The 24,067-nt window shown below is 42.7% G+C and overlaps 3 protein-coding genes and 1 long non-coding RNA gene across 4 annotated transcripts; 2 read left to right on the plus strand and 2 right to left on the minus strand.

Annotated features, from left to right (window-relative positions):
- Positions 1 to 1,334: 1,334 nt before the first annotated feature.
- LOC115361481 (probable G-protein coupled receptor 173) lies at positions 1,335 to 6,578 on the plus strand. Its single transcript, XM_030054859.1, has 3 exons — positions 1,335 to 1,518; positions 2,132 to 2,207; positions 3,337 to 6,578. The coding sequence occupies exon 3, from the start codon at positions 3,499 to 3,501 to the stop codon at positions 4,705 to 4,707; it is 1,209 nt and encodes a 402-aa protein (XP_029910719.1). The 5' UTR covers positions 1,335 to 1,518; positions 2,132 to 2,207; positions 3,337 to 3,498; the 3' UTR covers positions 4,708 to 6,578.
- A 2,662-nt stretch (positions 6,579 to 9,240) lies between these two features.
- On the minus strand, positions 9,241 to 15,466 carry wdr13 (WD repeat domain 13). Its single transcript, XM_030055814.1, has 10 exons — positions 15,413 to 15,466; positions 14,802 to 14,890; positions 14,446 to 14,677; positions 13,901 to 14,010; positions 13,507 to 13,637; positions 13,121 to 13,428; positions 11,550 to 11,730; positions 11,243 to 11,384; positions 11,002 to 11,120; positions 9,241 to 10,183 (listed from the first exon to the last, which is right to left on the minus strand). Exons 2-10 carry the CDS (start codon positions 14,840 to 14,842, stop codon positions 9,999 to 10,001), a joined length of 1,449 nt encoding a protein of 482 aa, XP_029911674.1. The 5' UTR covers positions 14,843 to 14,890; positions 15,413 to 15,466; the 3' UTR covers positions 9,241 to 9,998.
- An 826-nt stretch (positions 15,467 to 16,292) lies between these two features.
- On the plus strand, positions 16,293 to 17,022 carry LOC115362046 (uncharacterized). Its single transcript, XR_003928472.1, has 4 exons — positions 16,293 to 16,337; positions 16,469 to 16,500; positions 16,620 to 16,689; positions 16,912 to 17,022. It is a non-coding gene; the product is annotated as an uncharacterized LOC115362046 (long non-coding RNA).
- A 481-nt stretch (positions 17,023 to 17,503) lies between these two features.
- LOC115362045 (protein-serine O-palmitoleoyltransferase porcupine) lies at positions 17,504 to 24,067 on the minus strand. The gene is made up of 15 exons (XM_030055815.1): positions 23,936 to 24,067; positions 23,003 to 23,146; positions 22,699 to 22,891; positions 22,517 to 22,560; positions 22,170 to 22,351; positions 21,940 to 22,070; positions 21,818 to 21,838; positions 21,651 to 21,665; positions 21,429 to 21,554; positions 21,216 to 21,316; positions 21,008 to 21,084; positions 20,822 to 20,885; positions 20,534 to 20,619; positions 19,115 to 19,225; positions 17,504 to 18,913 (listed from the first exon to the last, which is right to left on the minus strand). The coding sequence occupies exons 2-15, from the start codon at positions 23,136 to 23,138 to the stop codon at positions 18,812 to 18,814; spliced, it is 1,389 nt and encodes a 462-aa protein (XP_029911675.1). The 5' UTR covers positions 23,139 to 23,146; positions 23,936 to 24,067; the 3' UTR covers positions 17,504 to 18,811.

The following is a 24,067-nucleotide window of genomic DNA, read 5'->3' on the forward strand; positions in this document are numbered from 1 at the left end:
GAATTATGTGCACATATAAAGATTTATAAAATTATAAAATTTACAAAATAAGCTTTTCACTGCTGAATCAACCCATTATAACTTGTGTTTGCCTTCATTCAAAATCCGGTTGCTGTCTCATATCAGTCCTTGGATGTCAGGTATTGTTTTGAACACTGTATTTAATAGTCCACTGCTGGGAAAAGGGTGGGGAGCTCTTTATTTGTGTGATGTTCATATAGCCTCAGAGTGCAATGTATTAAAGCAGCCTTGTAATTACAAAACAAATCCCTTACTGGCCCAGCAAGCACCGGTATGACAGTGATTCACTTTGAAATCAGAGCCATATTTAAACAAGAAGCCACTCAGACACTTATTCTGCAGCGATCTTGTAAGAGCTAGATGTTGTAAGGCATGTAAGGCATATTCAAGAAAATATATAAGGCTTTATCTTGAATCAGCAATGATTTTCTATTAGCAACAACCCAGTTATTAATAGCTTTACTACTTGGTAAGTTGCCTAAGTCGGCCTTACACTTACAATAGGCTTACAATATGTCTGGTGGTCTTCAGTTTGCAAGTTAATGTTTAACTTAGGCTACCTGTTTGACTGCATGAATTAATCTGACCATAAATAAGGATCTAATATGTTTAATGAATGCAGTTTTGATCAAATTGTTTATTTCAATAATCTATAGGTAAATGATTCTTCCTCTAATCAAGAGGCTACATTTTGTGAACAGCAGTTAAACAACTTGATTTCTAAGTGACACGTGAGTAAGCTAAAAGCATGAATGACGATATTTGGTTCGAGTGTTAATATTTGAATTAACAGTATACCGCGTCTATTGGGTGCCGGGCGATGTCTAGGATGACTCAGCCAATCAGATGTGCGGACGATGCGTTTCATAATTCATAAACTTAATCGTGATAAGGCAGCAGGCCTGCGTTGTTCTGGATCCAGTCAGCCCAGTTGCACACCAAGGACAGGAGACGAGACCAATGCAAGAAATAAAAATAAATAAATAAATATATATATATATATATATATATTTTTTTTTTTTTTTTAAAGTTTGTTGACAGCTCGAGCTCGCTTACATACCGAAAAGCACGTGTCATGCATGATGCGCCTATCATTTCCTAGAGGATTAGAAACATCACTTTTATGTTATGGCCTCCAATATCGCACAGTTCAGCCTCTCTCTCTCTCTCTCACTCTCTCTCTCTCTCTCTCTCTCTCTCTCTCTCTCTCTCTCTCTCTCTCTCTCCGAACAAAACCGACGGATTCCGCGAATATGCGAGCTGCCTCCTTGCAAGCAGCCATAATTGGGATTATTCAGGAATAATTCGCCTAATTCCGCCGTATTATTTTTGATATCTGTCGTGATTTCGACCGCGTTGGCGATGTGAATTTCAAGCGGCAATGCTGGATTTGCTCAGAGATGTATTTTTCCGCGATGGAGGCTTTTATTATGGACTGTTAAGCTGTAGTCTACCTTCGCTGGACAGCAAAACAAAGACTGCATATTACTGTTCAGGGTAAATAAATAGCCTTTCGACTCAAAGATGAAAAAAAAGAAATGTATCGAGGCTGATGTCTGTGTGGACTAATTGTTCTGGTGCCATTATAATATACATGTCAAGACGATATTCATTGAGGGGATGCGCGATCTTTTTTTTTCTGTCTCTAACGTTTGTGGGTGGGTTATTATAAGCATTGAAAATCTGACATCATTTGGATATATGAACAGAACAAGATATTTTTTTCGCGTCTGTTTTAGTCCTCTGGAAATCCATCATCGACGTGATGCAACATAAAATCTTTTTTTTTTTTTTTTTTTTTTTTTTTTTCTCGGATGATACTCAGACAGAGGCAAAATGAACACATCCTTCTCTATGAAACTGTAAAAGGGTGGCAGTGAATATTTTTTTCTTTTTTGTATACCTTAACTGTGGCTTAACCCTAGAGTCCTCATCCCGGATCATTTGATCAGCTGTTGATTATTAGATAGCCTGTGATGTATTGCGTTTATAATATGTTCCTCAGTTCGATTTCCTTACGATGGATTTATGCATAACAGGTGTTGTTTGAGCTTGATAGCACAGCAAGAGCATGAGGCTTCATGTTTTTTTCTCTCAATTTAACAAATAGTGAAACAAAGGGACTCCGATCATTTCTGAACGTGTGAGAAGAGTAAATCCTCCTCCAAAAAATGAAAGGATGAAAGGTAGGTTATCACACACACACACACACACACACACACACACACACACACACACACACACACATAAACACATACACAGTAGAGGTGATTGTGACACCTGTTCATCTTCATTTTTTACTTTATGACATACATGATTCAGGCCTATCTGACAGGGCAGCCATCAAATCAGGTGAAATGCCATTTGTGAGGCTGTGAGAAGTCTGTTGGTTATGAGAAATATAAGCCTACATTCATATAAAACCACACTGTATTTCATGGCCTACATAACGCCCAACCAGACAAGCACAGCTACATCTTGTAGACTACCTCGTTTCCTTATGGCTGGAGGAATTTTTGGTCAGCTATGTCTTGGATTTGGTTTTTCAGCTGACTGAAATGTCAATTACTCCTATTTTACATTTTTTTTTTCTTCAGATAGGGATGATTTAAGGTTTCTTACCAATATATCAAGACTGAGATATGTTAATATTTATCACAAAGAATATTTTCACCTCATGTTGAGTCAATTTTCAATGTCTAACACTTCATATGCAGAGCAAAACCAAATGGCTGTCTGCCTGGCAGTGTACTCTGATATTTGTTATATGCTGTGAATCCAACAGATTACACCCTCCGCTCTTTAACTGACTCACTCCCGTGCGCATACACACGCACACACGCACACACACACACACACACACACACATACACACACACGCAGACACACACATGCACAGAGCCATAGAGAGAAGGCATAAAATGTTCTTTGCTCATTTACAACATCTCTGTTTGTTGGACATGCCTAGTGCTGGTTGTTCTGTGTCTGCTCCATCCCCCTGTACACCCCCATGCATTCACTCAAACACCCACACTTGCACAAACTATGTGAGCTGTTGTATCTTAGCAACGGGCAAGGTAATTACTGAGAGAGCCAAGGAGCTGGCATGCTGTAGAGCTGCTGATCTGATCCCAGCCTTAGAGAAACAGGAAGGCAGAGATTTCCACTGTGTTGCCCAACAGACCACTTCTGCAGCCTTGCCATCGCTTCCAAGTTTCGTGTCTGTTTGTTGATTGTTTAAGACCTAACACATGTCAGACGTCTTGTTTTTTCGCTCTAGTGGCAGCCCTCACATTTTTGTGTCTCTGTTCACAGGTGGTGAGGTTGTGGACAAAGAGGAACGATGAATCTGTCATGTAGAATAGATCCTCACGGCCTCTCCTGGTAAGAAGAGGGAGCCGTGGGAGACAGCGGCTGTAGGAGGATCAGTGGTGTTGATAAAGGGCCCAAACCGCAGCTCTGGCGGAAGGTAGTAGAATGGCTAACCAGAGCTTTGCCATTGACGGCCCTGGCAGTTTGCTGGCTGTGCTGGCCTCCCAGAGCGGACTGGCAAGAGGCGGCAGCAGCAGCAGCAGCAGTGGCAGCAGCAGCAACAGTGGAGGAATCTCTGCCTCAGATGTGTCTACCTACTTCAAGCTGGTCTTCTTGGGTTTGATCATCTGTGTCAGCCTCGCAGGCAACCTCTTGGTTTCCTTGCTGGTCCTACGAGACAGGGCACTCCACAAGGCCCCCTACTTCTTTCTCCTGGACCTGTGCCTGGCCGATGCGGTTCGCTCTGCTGCCTGCTTCCCCTTTGTCCTGGTGTCCGTCCACAACAGCTCGGCCTGGACTTACAGTGCCTTGAGTTGCAAAGTGGTGGCTTTTATGGCTGTACTATTTTGTTTTCATGCTGCCTTCATGCTGTTCTGCGTGGCTGTTACCCGCTACCTGGCCATCGCCCACCATCGATTCTACGCCAAGCGCATGACCATCTGGACCTGCGCCGCCATCATTTGCATGGTGTGGACCCTGGCTGTTGCCATGGCGTTCCCGCCCGTCTTTGATGTGGGGACATACAAGTTCATCCGTGATGAGGATCAGTGCATTTTTGAACACCGCTACCTGAAGAGCAACGACACCCTGGGCTTCATGCTCATGCTGGCTGTGGTGGTCCTGGCCACCCATGGCTTCTACGCCAAGCTGCTGCTGTTTGAATACAGGCACCGCAAGATGAAACCTGTTCAGCTGGTGCCAGCCATCAGCCAGAACTGGACCTTCCACGGTCCTGGGGCCACAGGTCAGGCTGCAGCTAACTGGATTGCGGGGTTTGGCCGTGGTCCAATGCCCCCGACTCTACTGGGCATCAGGCAAAATTTACACAACCAACACCGGCGGCTGCTGGGGATGGAGGAGGTCAGGTCAGAGAGGAGGCTGGGCAGGATGTTCTACACCATCACCCTGCTCTTCCTGGTGCTCTGGGCTCCTTATATCGTGGCGTGCTTCTGGAGGGTATTCGTCAAGTCCTGTGCCATCCCTCACAGGTACCTCTCCATCACAGTGTGGATGAGCTTTGCCCAGGCTGGAGTCAACCCCATCTTCTGTCTCCTGCTCAACGAGGACCTGAGGAAAGTGCTGAGAGCCCACCTGCCCACCTACTGGAGGACTAAACAACACCTGCCGCAGGACGAGGCCTACTGCATCATGTGATAAGATGTGGGCTGGCTTAGCAATGATCTTAACGAGGGGAATGTTTCATGTTTATTGAGGACATTTGGAGAATGCAGCGCAATGCACCTTGATTAAGTGTCAGTGTCTGTTCTGTTGTTTTCCACAACAAAATGAAAGTTCACCAACAAATGCAGGCACAATGCCATTTGATTAAGAATGTTTATATTATGAATGAAAATGCCTGGCCATTTTTCTTCTGTGGCAGGTGGGAAGGTTCAAACAGGGCGATAGAAAAGTCCTGGTAACTCTTTCATGGACTGTGGTTTTGTTAATGTACTGTATAGCTAGGAAAGATCACAACAATCACCATACCAAGTAAGTATGACAGATGCCATTTTAAAATAATGTTGCCTTATTTCAAAAGGGACACGCCCTAGAGCTTTCTACTGAGAATTAGCTTTTGTGTCACATGAGACGCAAAACAGATACACAGAGGGTTGAAAATCCCTGCAGGAATGTACTGGTGGACTATTGATAGAGAATGTTGATCAGTGTATTACTAACTTTGAAACGCATCAAAGAACTCAGAGGGTCTGAAAGGAGCTCTCCTCACCCTGGATGCTTTTTTCAAACGATTCAGAGGAGACTGCAAAATATCAAGTGGACATGAAACCCTTGGATACATTTAAATAGCTGTTGTGAACCCAAATCCCTAACATGCTTGATTTTTTGGACTTGGTTTAGGGCGTGTCAGGTTTGTTTGTATCATAAAAAAATTGCCTGTTTTCCTTTATTTGTAAACAATACATGTTAAGCAGATGACACTATTTGAAATATGACTTGATTTCGTATTGTATAGACTGTACAGGAAAATATATTCCTGCTTGTGGTGTTTTATATAGCATTTTGTGTGTGCGTGTGTGTGTGTGAGAGAGAGAGAGAGAAAGGAAGAAAGAGATAGAAAAAGAAGAAGGGAGGCAGGGGGAGGGAGAGAAACAGAGAGAGAAGGAGACAGAAATAATGATGATAGAATAGGTTCCAGTAATATTGAGTCAATATGAAAGCAACCTCATTTTCTAGTCTTAAAATCATGACAAATCGAGCAGTTATCTTATGGAAATTTATCCTTTGAAGAGATTGCTGCAGCTGACAATAACATATTTTGATTTTGATGACGATGTACAAGCATATTTGAAATACAGATGGATAATGAGACAGAATGATTACAAAACATCAATTGTGCATTGCAGGCTATAGACCATGGGATTTAATGACGTGAATGATGATATATGGGACAGAGCTTGAAAAATCTTCTGCAAATAAGTCAAACATTCATTATTTGCAAATAATGATCTTGGGAATGCTTCTCAAGTGTGGTTAGGGTCTCATCAGAATGCAAATGTTCAAGAAATGAAGTGGCACTTAACAAGGAGGAAACTTGAATGTGACCAGGTCCCCTATATTTCCCCTGAACATAAATGTCAGCCATTTGAGTATCTGGGTCACAGTACATTCAGAATAAGTTTCGGGACTGGACACGACTTGAAAGATGTTTGATATATGGAAATAGGCTTTGACTACACCAAGTTGGCTCTCCAAATTAAGATTCATGTAATGAAAATGTCTGACCTATGTTAGGCATAGATATATGCATATATGTGCAGTCAATTTTCTAAATGTGGACACTTGCACAGCATACTGTATTAGCATGCATTCCACTGCATTTCATAGATCCAAGACTGGGAATTAAAAAATGTACAGATGTCGATAAGGGAAAGACGAAGTGAAAAGTGAAATGAGGTCCATGATTTTTTGCGTCTGGCATTCCTTCGCAAGATGATATTCTGTAACTGTACAGTTAAACTGAGGTGGTTCTTTTGCCCACTCATCAATAAAGACTCTACTTTTGATGCGTTTTGAGTTTTGACCTGACTAGGTGTTGCAGTGGCAAGATCACTCATAGAGAACACAAAACATCACTGATGTGCAACACAAATCACATACTTGTGCATGTTTGGTTCACAAAAGAATTGGTCCAAAAAGTAGAATCATGACACAAATACAGATAATAGCTCAAACTCACTTTTACATTTCTGTACGTCAAATCTGGAACCTTTTCCCTTAGCTAGGCATTTACCAAAGCATTTAAAGATGATGTCGTACTTCAATACAAGCCTTTTAAATCTGTGTGTGCAGGTGTACAAACATAAAAGAGTGAAGAGATATCTATAGTTTAGAATTGTAAAATGGCTTGAACTGAATAATTCAGAGTGGTAATAAAATGTGGTTTCTGAAGGCTCACACAGCCAGATAATGGTCTAAAATCAACTTGTACTTTGCAGCTGCAACTCTTAGTAAATACTGATGTTTTTTTTTTTTTTTTTTTTTTTAGTTATTCAAGGATTCAAGGATTCAAGGAACTTTATTGTCATACCAGTTCACACTTACATGCTAGTGGTACGAAATTAGCACTCAGGTCTATGATCTACATGTTGGTGCATATGAAAAAAAAAAATCTCTATGCCCTGCTGATGCATTTTAGAAAATAATACCACAGGCAGCACAAAAAAGAGGATTCAAACAGAGAGAGAGAGAGAGAGAACTGAAGCATGAGCAGGTCACATCAAATGCATGGCAGTGAACAAACTCTAGGGGTGTATTAAGTTCAGACATGCATCAATAGCATAAAATTAGAGGAGTAAATAACACGAGCAAGGTCTTGATGCTCCATAACAGAAACAAACTCGAGGCATGATAGAGAACAAAAGAGGGTGAAAATCGATATCTGTCATCCAAACATCTGAGATATTTTGATGACTGAAATTTCATTTTACAAGCATCGTGGGTTTCATATTTGGCCTCACCATATCCAGGTCTAAAACAAAACATGAAATAGAATATATTTTGCATTTTGTTGCTAAGTGTTAAATGCTCTGCAGGCTTGATGTTACACATTGAAATGAAGTCATGGTGCGAAACAGCTTGCAAACCTGAAGGCACAGGTCACACAAGGATAGCAAAAGGTGGAGCAATTAAATTATACACATTCATTTGTTAAATCTCATTTTCCCCCACTCAAGGAGCAAATAATGTAGATTCCAATGACACTGGCAAACAAAAGGACTCTTACTAAATGATTAAGCTTCCGGCACTCAAAACAAAATGGTGCAAAGAAAAAGTCAGTCTTAATGAGGACTTGATTGAATCCCAGCCATCATGTGATTGTATTTTCTCTTGATAATTAATTGGCCTATATTTTCAATTTCATTGAAGGATCATCTCCATTGAGTGTCTTCGTATGCGTACACATACACGGTGGTTGCTGAAGTGGGAGATTTTTCCATAGCGAGCAGCATCAGCTGTGTAAAACATCCTTTTGCATAGTCCAGCTTTCAAAAGCCGATTGAACCCTGTTTGTCATGTGTCCTATGTGGCCTTGCTTGTCTGCCTTCTCAGAAGTCATATTTGAAAAAGCAGCATAACACATCCAACAATTTCTCACTCTCAATAGCAGTCATATCAGGTAAATGCATACTGCATGCTGGCAAGATTCCTCTGAGCGCTTATTTTTAGTTTTCTTCCTCCTTCTCCAAGATACACCACAACAAAAGCTGCATTCTTGATGTGATCATCGGTGCAAACCCCTTGTCATCAACCCACTGTATGTTCTGCAGATTGAAAACTGTGCTGAATCCTTGTGTCTCTCTTGTACTGCCCTTTTAGGTTCATGAGCAGACAGTTGTGTGCTGTACTCTTGGATAGGTCCCTCTTGTCTTTTTTTTTTTTTTTTTATCTGCACCTGTGAGGCCTGTGTTAGGCAAAGCAATGGCCTGACCTTCCTGGACAGCCAGCATTCACTTTGCACTCACAGCCGGCCACCTTTATCCTCAAAAACCCTGCAGACAGAAAGTGATTGGCCATAGAAAGATGTTGCATTTGTGCAAACAGCCATCATATATTGGATTTCTTTTTTTGAGAAACAGGTATGTGAAATTACAATATTCCCAGGGGCGTAGAGATAGTTGATGAGGAAGCACGGGAAAGATACATAGAGTATTCTCCTATATATTTCAGTGGTCATTTGGCTGATAGGTGCATATACTGTGATGTATACCGGCTCCACTACACCACTGAATTTCAATAACACTCAATCATGTTTTTTTTTCATCATTATTCTACGTGGCATAACTTGAGTGTACGATGTTTTCAGTGCATTTCCACAACCATTATTTTCATGGCCTCTGTGGGCCTGTTAATATAAAAATGTTTATATTTTAGAGCTTTCCACTTTTCCCATGACTGTTTGTGCCTGATTATGTAGTGATTTTTTAACAAATTGCCTTCATTACAGTATCTGCAACAATTATCAGCTTCACACACCTTGTAGTCCCTGATGTAGGTAGAATACTTGGAGGGGCCCTCAAGAGCCACACAATGACAAAATATAATTTACGAAACAGCTGATCTGATCTGGGCCCCCAGTGTGTGCTAACGGTGGTCATGTTATTTTTCATCACTTATTTTTTAATAGTCCAATTTGTGAAAAGGAACAAAGGAACAAATGATTCTTGATAGGTCTCAGTAGTTTATTTATTCAGAATGTGCATTTAATAAATTATATTAATCTGCAGACAGCATGAGTTGAATAACACTCACATACAGGCAAGTACAAACACACACACACACACACACACACACACGCACAAACACAAACACACATACTTGTTTTTTTCTTTTCTGATGGTCAATTTCTTTTGCCAGTACTGACCGGCTCTGGGTTCAATGCCATGCACATCATAATACATCAAACATAAAAGGGAAATGGTCTAAAAGGCAAACAGGCAACTGCAGAATAGAAAGGAAATAAGGCCGTCTACTACACTTGATTACACTGCCTGATTAACAGTTACATAAATAGTAAACTAGATCTATGCCGGAGGGACTGTCAGTGTCTTGTGGTAGAATGTGTTGGAACCAGTTTCTCTGGAAGATTACGTTTAATTCTCTTCACATAATTTAACGATTATCCCTAAAAGTCAAGAGATTAGCCATGACACATGCATGGGGGTAGTGTTCTCTTTTTGTATGCTGAAAAGCAATTACTCAGATGCGGTTGTAGTATTTTCGGCTCTCCCCAGCTGAATTCCTAAAACATCCCTAACACCTACACAACATGGTGTTCTATCTCATTGCACTTGAGTTTAATTACATTAAATGTTTAATGTAGCCTGTTACATTCGAGTAAAAATCTACAGACTTAATATGGGACGGATAAAGAGCGGCAGGCCTTTTTGAATGCGGTGCATGGAAGCATTTTACTGGCGCGTCAGTCACTTCTGCTCCCGCCTCCAGATGATGACCATGCCGGTGGAATCAGCAGATGCCAGTAAACTCTCGTCGCAGTTGAAGCTCACATCCAGCACCGGTCCCCCGTGACCCTGTAATTTGTTCACGATGGCCTTGGTGTTGCGCTCCACATCGAAGAAGTAGACACAGGCATCCTCACTGCCAGTCACTGTGTTAGAGAGTAAGAAGAGGAATAGTACTGAAAAATACTATAAGGGAACCTACATCCTTCAAATTTACTCCAGGAAACTGAAATGCACCACAAAACTTCAGACACACTGATACAAGGTCAGTTTTACCACAATCACATAAGTCAAGGTGGTCTGAATGAGGGAAAATTTCATTTTAAGCAAACGGAAGTCACCATGTTGCAACGCATCAGTGGCTGAAGTTTTGTCATGATGGAATTACAACACACACTTAACTGCAGATTCTTGAAGGCATTTTTTATGGGTTTAAAATCCATTAAATGCAATGGGAGTCACAAACCTAACAACTTGATATTAAACAGCTGAAAATCATTCATCTTAAAATATGTACAACAATTTATGTAGGCGCATACTTGAACGTGAGACAGGAAAAAACCTGCATGTTGTATTTTTACTGCTTAATTTCACTTCTGTAAAGCTACGCTACAGTGAAGTGTGTGGCATCAAAACTGAGGAAAACGAGCAGCCAGCAAGCTACAAAACCTAGCAAGTGAGTCAAGTAAGGTCAAGTTCTGTGGCACAATGCTGGGAGAAAATGTTGAGGCTAGCATCACACGTGCTATTTCTGGCATGCATTTGCACTCGAATTGCTGGAATTGTCGAGCTGTTTTAATTGAATGCGGCTTTTTTTGACAATTAGCAGTCTATTTAGTTTAGTCGATAGCCTGCAGCATGTGATGAACTGCAGACTAATTATCTCAAACCAGTTGGCAGACATCTTAGATGCACCTGTTCCCTTCTAACATCACAGTTGAAAGAGTGTGAGACTCCTCCTCACCTACACAGGCCCCCTGTCTGAAAGACATGAGAGGGCAGAAGATGCTGTGGACGTGCTGGGAGCCGTGCTGGATTGGGAAGCTTCTCTTCAGCTGTAGTGTGCCTTCATTGTCCACCACCCTGCCAATGCAACAGTGCCAACATAATGAAACTGAAATTTCATGAGCAAAAATGATCCATCTTAACACTATTTTGACACAGCAGACATTTTTTGACAAAGCTTTCCTCTCTTATGGACTGACCTGTACAGCAGTAGCTTATTAACACAGGCGTTGACCAACAGGGAGGGGTCCCTGGCCTCTCGGCTAATCCAGGACCGAGCAGATATGCTGCAGATGGAGCTGCCTTCACTCACCACCAGACGCTTGGCTTTGGTCAGCTTCCCTGTGTGAAGTCAGAAACAGCAGAGAGCAGCAGAAACATATCAACCTCATTCCCTTTCCACCACAGACACTACTTAGTGCATGAGACAAAAGCAGATTATAATCTGACATTCAGACAGTGCACAGCTCCACTGCTCTAGTCCAAGTGGTAATTTTGTTAGTATACCTGTGGCCATATCAAACAGGAAGGAGAAAATGCTTCCCCTGTCATCACCAGCCCAAAGGATCCTCCCTGGAGCATCAAAGGAGAGAGACAGCACCCGGCCTGTCAGCTTGCTGGAGCCACCCTTCACCTTCTTCCCAGTGGAAATGTTCACCACCTGCAGGTGGTGTTTGCTGTTTCCCACCTGTGTGACAGAATTAGGAGTGAAGGGTCTCTTTTGTTTTTGCTTCATAGTGCCGAGAAGGTGCTTGGAAGAAGCACTGATTATGGCTCTTGTTTTGGCAATGAAATCTATGAAAACAAACCAAACTTAGCTCCCCTGCTAAAGATAGCACTATCTTCTCTTAATGCTGTTTGGAACACACACCTGTGGCCTGTGACTTCCACTGAAAATCTGATAAAAACAAGCCAGTGCTCTAGGGTAAATGGTTCTGGATGGACACACAAAATTTTGATGTGTGAGAGATTACTGGAACAGACAATAGAGCAAAATGGGAGGCAGAATGGGAGGATATAGCACTCAATCATGATGTCTGACATCTGCCTCCACCTTCAAATCCATGTTTTTCACTCTAAACAAGGGATGAAATATAAATAATAAAATGTTCCACATGTTTTGCATGTATAAAAGTGTACATATATTACATACAGAAATACATGATGAGTAATCCAACAGAATTCTTGCAGGCATCTCATATTTTGCTGTGTGCAAGTCTGTGCCATATGAAGCACACAAATAACACATTATTTGCTATTGTGGGTTTGGATTATCAGTTGACAAATTATATCCATCTTCTTCATATTACATTTAATGAGGCACAGATGGAGACTGTTGTGAGCAAGTCTTTTTCTCTTTCATTTTACTTTCTGTTCATCAATTATTTACCGAGAATGCAGCACACTCAAATTGTCCAAGGATATTTTACTGCTATTATTTTGGTAATAGACAGCTTTTCCAAGTGATTAATCAATGCTAGTGCTGTTCATGTACATGCAGTTAAGGCAATTAAGATGGACGGCTAGTCTATGGAGGCTTTGAGGCTGCATATTTTTTAGTTAAAATTAAATGTATGATATTAATAAATTTTGGCAACATGGGTAGGCACTGTCAAAGAAAATTCAGCTTGCAAAGCTCAATAGAATAGAAAGTCATTGCTATTTAGCCAGACATTATACACCATTGTTTTTTGTCATAAATCACTGACAACAGGTGTAAAATTATGATGATTTGCACAAGTGGAAGAAGTCGGACAGTGACACTGAAAATTGTGGACAAAGACACCCCTAATAAAAGCGTGAGTGAAAAGAATATTGTAAGACATTTTAAAATCGGTCCAAAAAAATCAGTTCCTTTGGTAGAACCTAAAAAAAACCCGGTAGCAGATACCTCCTCATGTCCACAAATCTCTTTCCACGGAGCACATTTTTAAGTCTAAGATGAGTCCAATTTGTAACTACTTGAGGATTTTTCAAGGAGGCTCTCCATAATTGAGTTCAGCTCCCTTGCCCATGGGTTTTGGGGACAATTTGTGCTCGAGAAAAAAAAATGACAGCCTGTCTGGAAAGAGACTCACCACAGTAAGGTTATTATTCATGGGCTGGAAGGTGCAGCAGAGAAGTTCGCTGGATTCTGGGTCTCTGACCTCTCGGATGCACCGCCCATCCTCCGTGTTCCAGATACGCAGGGTTCCATCTAATGACGTCGAAACGATGATGTCATTGCTGAGAGACCAAGCAAAGTCTGTGACTGGACCTCCGTGGCCTTTCAGAGTCACCTTCACACTGGGTGGGGGCGGGGACAGAGTCATGATGGAGAGAGTGCCATCCAATGAGCAGCACGCGAGGAGGTGCTTGTCATCATTGGCAAACTGCAACCGCGGCACTATAGAAGGAAACGATCAGTAAGATGAAAAAACAAAACAAAATGATGATTATATATGATGATTAAACAAGTACTAACCAGCAGAGTCCACATGTTGGTCGAATATGTGGTGCATGCCAGCAAAAGCATAATTTTCGCTCAAAGTGGTGTCCCCTGCCATGGCACGACTGGCCTCTGCCACTGAGGTGGGCACCAAACTGCCCGGAGGCCTGAAGCCAGAAATAAAAACAACCACATAAGCATATCGTCAATAACACACACCTCACAAGCATGGCCTTAAGCTGCCATCTCAACATGAGAGATTTGATCATTAATCAATACAGCCAAACTAGAATTAAAGCCGATAAATCTAACAGGATGCAAATGCACAAAGCAGACGTAAATCTGAATAATGCAGTTGCTCCAACAAGAAGTGAGAAGTTGTCGGAGGCAATCTGGGGATCTCTTTATCATATTCAGTGCTTCTCCACACCTCTCATCATAAACGGCTCGGTTCATCTGGGCCTGCAGCTGGTAAGAGCCTCTGCTGACGGACCGACGGTGACCACGGGCCCCCTGGGCACGGGGGTCCTCCTCGAAGTCCTGTTGAGAGGGGAGGGAAGGGAGCCACAGGGAGAGACAGAGCCTTGTCGAATGAGCGCAAATACATGTAGCGAGGACTACAGATCACAAATAATACACACAAAATTCAAAGACATTGGGACAATTCTGAAAACTTAACCGGCATGCATCTCTAAGTTAACAGCGTATCCTGTGTTTCTTTTCACATGAGCAATGCCAGCCATTTCAACCAAGCTGCTCAGTTTAGCATGCACGGACAACCAAAGTGTCATGTTTTTATGTTGTAAAGTGATGTAGACTGGATCCAATTGCCCACATGGCTCTCATCTGTTTAGGCTACTCCACCCCAACTCTTGAGATGTCTTTGCATGTACTTTCCAAACTCAATAGTGACATCTCTCCCCTGGTCTAGCCCTTTCAGCATCCCTCTCCTTTCTCCGTCTCTTTGGTTCTGACCTCCATGCGGTCCAGTGTGGTGCGGGAGCTGCGCACACTGCTGGCCCTGAAGCTGCTCTGCTCAGACAGGGGCCCGTAGCGCAGGGCCAGCAGCTGACTGCGCAGCCTCAGGTACTGCCTGCGCAGCCCTGGCTCAAAGCCACACTTGGCGTTCTCTCTGAGCAGCTGGCTGCGCCGGCGGATGTATTGCGTGCGGAACTGTGGGAACGTAGGCGTGCGGTAAGCATTGTACCTGGGGAGGGAGAGAGGTGACAGGCACACACGATGATTCGTGACTGATCTATAAGCAATTACACATCTGAACAGTCTCTTCATCAGTTTAGATTATAAAAGCTTGACGCCTGACTGAGTCTCACCTTGCGTCCACTGCCAAAACCTGCTGCCAAACTGCTGCCATTCCACAGGCACTCTGGGTAGAGAGGGAAGCCACTGCCAGGGCAGACTCCTGTCAAAGTAAACAACACCTCATACTGATGTGTACATTAATATCACTGAGAAATCATGACACCAGCCCCCATCCCCACACAACCAGCTGTGATATATTGATGAGGCTAAGTGATGATGCTGAGGAATCTGGTGCAGCCACAGGGACGAGACAGCGACTGAGCTGGCTGCGGCTAAATAAGCAAACACCAGAAAACATTTTCGGAGCTGAAATTAAAGGGTCAAGTGCAGTTACAGGTGCTATAATGTGTTTGTCTTAGTATTTAATGCCATGGGTATCAAGTATCGCTGCGGAGACGAGGGGCCAGGCCAGCCGACCTAGCAGCTAATGTAGCTAGCTAGCTGGCAATTAGCAAGTTAGCCAGTGCATCATCTGCGATGTCCTCGCATTAACAGCTATTTTCATTTGGTTTTTCGACCTACACAATTAACTCTACAACTTATCAATTTATTGGAGTTTATAAGACGTTCATTGCGTCAATATTGTGGAGAAATACCGAGAAATGTGGTCAAAACGGCTCACCTTCCTTAGCTTTTCTCCATCGCTGGTTCGCCTGCCAAGTCACATGACACAGAGTGACCCGCCCACTGCTGCGCTCGTGTGTACATGAATCCGGATGATTCACGTGATATTAGTGTATTAAAAATCAGATATGGCAGTTCCTGATATACGACCAATTGTCCGCATTTTCATAAGTTAAAATATGCAGCAAATCACAGGGTTACAGAGACACTTGTGCAGGCTACAGCCGACAGCTATGAAGGAAACCTTTCAATTATCAAACACAGTGGCTCCAAAAGTGGAGCCCAGGGGCCCCCAGGGGTCCATGAAAAGGTCCCAGCAAAACAATGAATTCATTAATAACACCATTTTACAGTCTGTACAGTGACAGAATGTAATAGAGTGGCTGTTTTGATGTTTGGTTTCATATTCCCTGCTGTTATCCCTGGTGCTGACCTTCGCTCTAAACATCTTCAATGAAATTGTTAACAACAAATAATATCAAATGGGGGTTGGTACAAAACACATCAAACTGAGGTGGACCAATGTGAATCCTCAATGTAAGAACATGCCCCTGACATAGTAGACCATTTAAATAAACAGATTATACATCATTGCCTAATTTTGTGCCCATAACCTGATGAAAATGCTCTCTTGTCATGGACAATAGGTGCGCGCACAGTTCCAGTGGGTTCACAATGAAAGTATTATAAGGTCAGCTCTGAGGTTTCGCCTGGCTCAGCAAAGACCCACAGAGCTGTGGCGCCTACAGCTGAGCTGACAGGGCTCTTTGCTTGTTCATGCTGCTCTTTCTCGAAGGGGCCCCTCTGACGGCGCCATTCACAAGCACGGGCCATAAATGTGCGAGGTGAACACCACATTAAGCACAGCATTTTCAAAAAACAGCACGGACTTTGGAGCACAGCCAACATGCCAGGAACAAAAGGTATGTGAAAGAAAAAAATCTACAAACTATTTTGTTTTATATTTCTTGAAGCCACAGATAGTGAACCAAAGTTAAAAGGGGGAAATTTAATCAGGAAATGGACTAAGTATGTATGTTTCCATCATTTTCAGGTAATAAATCGGACAAGAAGTCAACTACCAAGGTAGGAAAATGGTCCCTATACTATTCCAAAGGCATTGTCATTTTTTTTTCCCTTAAAAATGTGAAGACTAGGCTTTTTGTTATTTCGTCTGCTCATTTCTGTTTGCTTTAATTTCACAGCAACCTCAGAGTCCTAAGGAGCAGCCGAAGAAAGGTGATCAGAAAGGAGATGATAACAAGAAGCAAGGAGGTAAGCATTTACATGAACTTGGACTTTTGTAAGAGAAAAGTTTTCATAACCAGGCAAATCAAATTTATATGCAGACTACATGATTTTAGTGTTAAAACAGCAGCTTTGGGTAGAAGTGAAACACTTTGGGACTCTCATTGCCCAGTGTAATGCAGAAATGAGGCGCTGTGATTGTTGTGTGTCCCCAGTGAAGGTATCTGTCTGTGTTTCATCCCCTCGCAGGACAGCCGAAGGGAGAGAAGCAATAACTTCCAGGCATTTGTGAAGATGGCTTTGGAGACACTGCTGGGGTCCTGCCGTCGTAAGCACGGGGGTCCCCGAGGCAGGCAGGGCTGAGCGCGCCTCCCCTCCCCTCCCCACTCTCCCCTGGGCCTGCAGACAGGGCTGCTGTGTGGCCTTCCGGCAGCATCTGCTCACCTCTCACAGAGGCGGAAAGTGAAGCTGATCTCCATCCATCACCATCTGTTGTCCAGCCTCCGTTCCCCGTCTCCTCGCCTTTTTCTTTGCCCTTCCCGTTTCCACTCTCTGCTCAGGCTTGTCAGATGCTCAGAAATGGACACTCGCTTGAACCAGGCCGCAGCTTTAAGACCTTTACCCACTCACAGCCCCTCCTGAACTCAGTCTTCCTTCCTTAAACCCCAGTCCACAAATTGTTACTGTAAATAAATATTCAAATAAAAAAACCTATTTCTTACCGCAGCCCAGTGTGTGTTTAACTTGTGGTAACATCTGATATCTTAATGTTTCAAGCTTTGTCAGACAGGGTCTTCTTGACTTTTTCGCGCTCTTGAAATGAAAGAGATCGCAATCCAAGTTTCATGTAAAAATTTTATAAAAAAGATCACAGGTGTTTCAGTGGCTTCACATATACAGGGAAAAAATAACAAAAATCAGTTCAATATTTCAAATACTGGGGGGGGGGATTTTGTGATTGAAGGTCAGCCAAGACTGTGTACTTGTTCTCAGGCATTCAGGCTCAGTAATCTAAAACACTACACACATCATTTGGACTGTGACCAAGAGGAAATCATTGATCCATCTAGGGATGATCTAGATGTAACAAAAGTATAAACATAAACTGAACACAATCTGATACACAGAAGCTCACACTGATTTTTTTTTTCATCAAGTAATCAATTACATAAAAGCATATTATTAAGAGCAGCAGTGTAATACCAGAATAATCATCAAAATACAATCCTGAATTTATTAAAGGATAAATATTCAGTATCATGTAGAATAGCATCTTCAACCAGCAATCTAAAATCGGAAGTTAACATTTTTTGCTTTACAGCAACACGTATGAAATACCCTGATTATAAACTTTAATTTTTAATCATGTACCGTATGTGTTTCAAATGTTCACATGTACAAATAAGACGTTCTCTAAGCAAAGGAAAAGGGGTTGAATTAAGGGAAGAGGGTCAAAATAACACAAAGTACACCATTGTGAAATTCTACCATTAAAATCAATTCATAAAGAGTTATCAGTTCGTTTTCTTCCTCTAACGTTCACAAAAGGGGAAATTACTATTGGCAACCATGACAATGCTGCTGCGTATCCATATGCTGTGCTCTTTCCTCTCAAAAGTAAACTCTTTGTTTCCGTACACATGCTCAAGAGATTATGTCAGTTGTGTCAGACCTAAAAGATACGATTGTAAAACACTTGAGGCGAAGGAAAATGACATCTGAGGGGCATCTTCCACGGCCGACTCTGAAACCTAGATAATGGGCTCTATGAACTGTCCACGGAAAGGATCAACGGATCACCGCCATGCTGATAGGTATTGATTGTGACTCGCAGTGAGACATCAGCCGCTGCTGTCACAACATGGTGGGCTGACAACTGCGGCTCAAGATTAAAGGATATGGAGAAAAGGAGGGAGGAGAGGGCCGTCATTTCACATGTATCAAAAATAGTCCCCAGCAAGTTCTAATAATAGGTAGCCAGTCAACAGGCGGCGGCCCGAGCACTGGTTTACTTTACTGTATATATGTCGATTCAGTTCTCTTTAGTCCGTTGTGTGATAAGGTCACAGTGCAGGAGTGGACAACCAGTCTTTTAACACCTCTCATTATTGCTTCCTTCACACTCTCTCTTTCTCTCTGTCTCTTTTCATTAGAGGATGAGGCGGTACAACACCCAGCACCCAAACGTCACCCAGTGGCTCGTCCAGCTCAACTCGGACCACTTCTGAATGGTGTGATGGGTCACATCGTCCTGTGGGGGGCAACACACACTGTCTCAGCTCAGCGGCAGCACATTTGCCTCCTGTGAGCTCTATAAGTACTCTGGTTATTAATACATTCTAACATGACATTTCCCACGTCCGCATGGCGCATGCTGCACTGTAAACTGTGTGCGAATGCGTCATACATGCACACAGCTGCGTTTAATTTTAGAGAAGTGCTGTGACCTCACCTCATCCTCGTCCATGTAGTCCACACTGGAGTTGAACACAGAGCCCAGGTATGTCAGGTGGAGGACTGCCAGAGCGCTGAAGGCTAAATTAATCATATATACCCATAGTGCCTGCAGAGCAAAGGACAGGGAATTTTGTCAGAAAACAAAACAAAAGATTCACTATTTGTATTCACAAATCTGTAAAATGAAAATAAAAAAATATATACAACACGGTGTCATATCACTTAAGAACATCGTTACTCAGAGAGCTTTTAGAGTTTTGTTTTCATGGTAACCTGCGTGGAAATTTCTCTGTATACATGGTTTTCTAATGAAGTGTGATAACTATCAGAGCTATGATGACCAGTGGCTGTGGGACGATGTCGAGTGGCATGATTCACTACTTCCCCTCCCTGCTGCTCTTCATGTGTAACCAATCTAACATAAGGGCTTTTGCTGGGCGTCATGCCAGAGAGCTCCCAAAATCTATCACTCGACAGGACACGATCACTGGGGCTGCTGATTTTTAAGTGCGGCAGTTATGGGATTTCTGCTGACGTCCCAACAAATGTCACAATACACATAGTAAATCGTACTTGCAGCACCTTTGGTCACTGTGTCTATTGTTGTAATTTTTTGTGATAGTCTTATCTGTGAGTACGATTATCACAGGAAACTCGAGCTATAGCTGAGATGAAAAAAAACTGTTGTCCTGAACTGAAATGAAAAATGAATTAAAAAAAACTGAACTAAAGCAACCTTGCCTGCCTCTTTTTGTTTATGTGCAGGGTAAAATCATGATATTTAAACTGAACAATAATTACACTGCTATCCTGTAGATGTATTAGTTAGGGCCCCCTCCCTAGCATCTCCAATGCTATTGCCATTTACACAAATAATCTGGGAGTAAAGAAAACAATCTTGGGAGAAAATGTCCTGTTTGGGATTATTTTAAGACAAATGGTCTGAATTTAGATTTCTGCTGAGTCTGCTGGTGCATTTCTTTTGTCCAGCAAGTGGCCCTGATGTTACCGGAGGATGTGTTGAAAAATTTATATCAATAAAACTGAAAATGAGAATAATTTATGATGCATTTATTTATTTATGATTTCTGCTGCAAATGTATGCAAAGTAGCCTTTCTTTTTAAAATAACACCTCTTTCAAAGTGCTTAATCTATAACTGAAGCTAAATAAAAAATAAAAACTTTTACACACTTAAAAAAAAAATGCATTGAAAACTAAGGCTAAACTGAAATTGGTATAAAAATCTAAAAACTATAATAACCCTGCCTGTCACTTGTCTGTGTCCCAGGAGAAACTGAAATACACAGTAATATTTACACAAACTACACTGAAAAGTGACGGCTAATGCTACATAAACAGCAATAAAGAATCTAATCTCAAAGAGGGAAAAAGAAGAGGCCGGTGCACATTACCTTTTTGTTTTGGTGAGTGCAGTTTGGCTGACATTTCTTTGACAGCACACATGCATTAAAAATTACTGCAAGCCTCTTCCGCAACACTGAAACACAGAGCAACATCACAACATTACAATAAAGCGAGAGGAAGATTTCCTCCATAACCATGAGAGCGAAATTACGGCACTGTGCTGAATGGAAAGAGTGCAATATTGGGCGTAATTAACCATTACTGCAAAGCTAAGCACCTTCTCTACATGGACAGGTTCTCATTTGGAAGAGAGGCGACATTAAGCAGACTCTTACCGTGCTCAATGTACGTGATGAACCCCAGAGATATTAGTACAGCGCCAAGATGGAAACTCAAACCCTAGCAGTCACAGAGAGTTAGAAACAAAGAAATGCGCTCATTCAGTGGCACAGACAAACACCAGAATACAGAGGAGCTGGAACGACTGGCTGCACGAGACTTGCACATGACACGGTACTCACATGCAGGAGAGCAGAGGCTGTGTATGTCACCAGGACGGCGGAGAACGTCCCGAATTTGAGAGCGCTCTTAAAAACATCTGCGGAATGAGAGCATCAGCTTGCTTGAGAGTGTCTGCTTAAGTGAGTCATTATCATCCCGTTCACAATGGGAACAAAAACGCAAAAACAGCTGCTGCCACGAAGCAGCGATGTCAACATTAAAACTCACAGGTGTGGAGAAAGCGAGACATTGGCAAATTCCATGATGTTACCACCTCCACCATCGACCTGGGCAGCTCCACATTCAGGGGCTTGGCCACGGTCAAATCCCTACAAAACAAAAAGTAAAAGTTAAGGAAGTTAAGGGGGGCTGTTGAAAAGAATCTGAATAATAAGAAACAAGTATTTTTTTATGTTAACATTGCAAGCATTTAACTCTGACCATTTGAGGTTTTCTTTCTCCTCGGTGAAGCCCGCCCCAGCCAGAGTAGCTGTGGTCTCACTCAAATAACCAACAAAGTAATTGCTGAAGTGGAACGAGACCGAGTTCTCATAAGCCAGCAGCCACCTAAGAGGAAAAACACAAACAGTGCTTACATTGTAATCTCTGCTCAAATACAACTTAATGAATAAGATATTACAGACTACAGTTGTTCATACATACCTTGCCACAGAACCTCTGAGAAGCAGATGGATGGAGAGAGAGCAGTTAACTTCAGTAATAACAATAAATTCATCCATTTAAAAAAAAAAAAAAAAAAAAAAACTTGGACAAAATATATGGAGGACTCAATGACAATGTTCAGAGTCACTGTAGTGGATAATCATTACCTGATCTTCCTTCTCTTTTTGCTGTGAACAAAGCATGGGAAAAAACAGATAAATCATAAGAAATGCAAGCCATATAATGACTATGACGTTTGATTGGTTTAAGCAGTATATGATCCACTCACCTTCGCAGCAGCTTGTCTCCATAGACTGGTATGAAATAAGGAAAGAGGTAGGGTGCCACACAGTTGGAAATAACAAGGCAGATCTGGCTCTTGACCCAGCATACGGACACTTTAAGAAACCATGAAAAGCTCTGACGAGGGGAAAAAGGCATATATTTAAACAGATAGTTTCAGCATATTTCCTCTGCATAATCCTCACCTTCTCCGGTACTTAAAGAAATCACGCTCACCAGCTTACGTCCTTCTAAAGACTCTTTGTAGCTGTTGAAACTGATCCAGGGCCCAAAGATGACTGTGCCCACAAAGTAAATATAGCCCATGAACTCGATGGGTGAGGGCACACTGGCCACAACCCCTCGGTCCAAATCGAAGGCCAGAGAGATAGCTTTCATGGCAACCACCATCTGTGAACCTGGACAACAGCAGCAGTGCTTCAACAGTCACCATACTCTCAGATTAAATCATCATCATTGCTGGATATCATGGAGTATGAAGAACAATCAACACTGGCTACTTTTATCTTTTGTAAGTCTATGTGCCAACAGTTTTTGGCTGAACAAAAAGAAGACTAACCCACCTCTCATCTTGTGCCAGGTAGTGGTGTCCATCATGTGCAGCTCTCTGATAAAATTCAACAAGAACAACACTCAGTTTCAAAGCCGTTCTCACCACAATTGAACCTTTATGAAAGCCATGCATGTAAAAGCCTTCACTTCAAACGGATAGTTGCTGTCTGACACCACAGGAGGACTCTCTCACCCCAGCAGCAGGTAGATGAGGACGGTGATGGAGAGGAAGGTGCCTCGGATGCTGGAGTGACGGCACAGGAAGAGGATGAGGTAGCAGAGAAGGCTGAGAAGGACCACCCAGATCATGTGGAGCTCAAAAAACAGGTAGAGCGTGTAGAAACCTCCCGCCACTGTGCTCAGGTGTTTTACAAAAGACGGGAGCCCTGGCGTTGCAAGATAAAGAACGGATAGAAATCAGTGAGGGTGATTATGCTGACGCAGGCACTACTGAAGGTGAACAACACTGACTGCACACAAATGAACGGGGCTCTCACCCAGCATCCAGAGGAGCCGACACAGCAGGCAGATGACCAGCAGCTGCCATACCTGCTCCAGGCCCTGCTGCGCCGTCGGCAGCAGGCAGCCATGGGCAAGCTCCTGGAAAAACTCCTGTCGGCTAAAGGCCCCCATCACCACACCTGCAAAAAAACATAGGTGGCTTGGTTCAGCAACGAAAGAACATCGGTATCCTCAGTGTCCGCATGTCTCATCCACATCCATGCACACTTGCAGCATGCACAGTCATCATTTATTCTGTAAGTCGGTGAGGCACTCATATGAAATCTAAAACTTCAGTTCCCAGCATACATAGCAACTCACTACAAATCTGTGCAAATGCATGCAATAGCTGTCAGGTCTTAATCAAGCTGATAGGCAAAGCGATTTCAATAAGATGACTTTTCAACAAATATGCATTTTATTCATATAGTTATTTTACAACATTACATTAAAAGCATGGAGCCGCATGAGAAGCATGAAATAATGTCATAATCAAAGAGATGGGAGGCAAATGCACCGCCTGTGATGCACATCAGACAGTAACATCAGGCCTATCGACAGCTGGAGTCTACCAATACACTGAAGGCTTGTTTTATGGACAGTCTGGGGCTTTTTAGGTGGATATATTCTGCTAGGCATGCCCCCCTCCGCAATGCAGTCGACTCGTAGCTTCCTCAACACAACCGCTGCTCAAAGTGTATGCGCAGAGCTGTGCAAGTCAACTCGCCGGAGAGCGGCTAAAGAAAATTGTTGCTGAGCAGAAAGCTGCGATTCGTCGCTAACCTTGCTTAACCTAGCCAGCGGGATTTACCGTACTGCAACCGATGTAACGTTACTTGAGGGCAGAGAGCAACCCCCCACGTTAGAAACACGGAGCATGAGCGCCTCAGGCATTTGACTTTTGCGTTTCCAAGGGAAATGAAGCTTACCCTCTCCAAACCGCAGCCGGAGGTCCACGTGTTACTACCCCAGCGGGCTCGCCGTCCCTCACAGTGACTTACACCGTGTTTACCGCCTCAGTGTCTCACACACACTCGGTCCAGATGATGCTTGTGTGGATG

This window comes from Myripristis murdjan, chromosome 7 (assembly GCF_902150065.1).
Source record: "Myripristis murdjan chromosome 7, fMyrMur1.1, whole genome shotgun sequence".
In the NCBI taxonomy this organism is placed as follows: Eukaryota; Metazoa; Chordata; class Actinopteri; order Holocentriformes; family Holocentridae; genus Myripristis; species Myripristis murdjan.

Excerpts from the sequence above, each read along its gene's own strand:
- LOC115361481 (XM_030054859.1), top strand. The coding sequence starts at position 3,499 with ATGGCTAACCAGAGCTTTGCCATTGACGGCCCTGGCAGTTTGCTGGCT.
- wdr13 (XM_030055814.1), bottom strand. The coding sequence starts at position 14,842 with ATGGCAGCAGTTTGGCAGCAGGTTTTGGCAGTGGACGCAAG. Across the intron at positions 14,678-14,801 it reads GTTTTGGCAGTGGACGCAAG|GTACAATGCTTACCGCACGC; the intron begins GTGAGACTCAGT and ends CTCCCTCCCCAG. Across the intron at positions 10,184-11,001 it reads CAGACAGGGGGCCTGTGTAG|TGACTGGCAGTGAGGATGCC; the intron begins GTGAGGAGGAGT and ends TCTCTAACACAG.
- LOC115362045 (XM_030055815.1), bottom strand. The coding sequence starts at position 23,138 with ATGGGGGCCTTTAGCCGACAGGAGTTTTTCCAGGAGCTTGCCCATGGC. Across the intron at positions 22,561-22,698 it reads CTCATCTACCTGCTGCTGGG|AGAGCTGCACATGATGGACA; the intron begins GTGAGAGAGTCC and ends GAATTTTATCAG. Across the intron at positions 22,071-22,169 it reads CTTTAGAAGGACGTAAGCTG|AGCTTTTCATGGTTTCTTAA; the intron begins GTGAGCGTGATT and ends TCCCCTCGTCAG.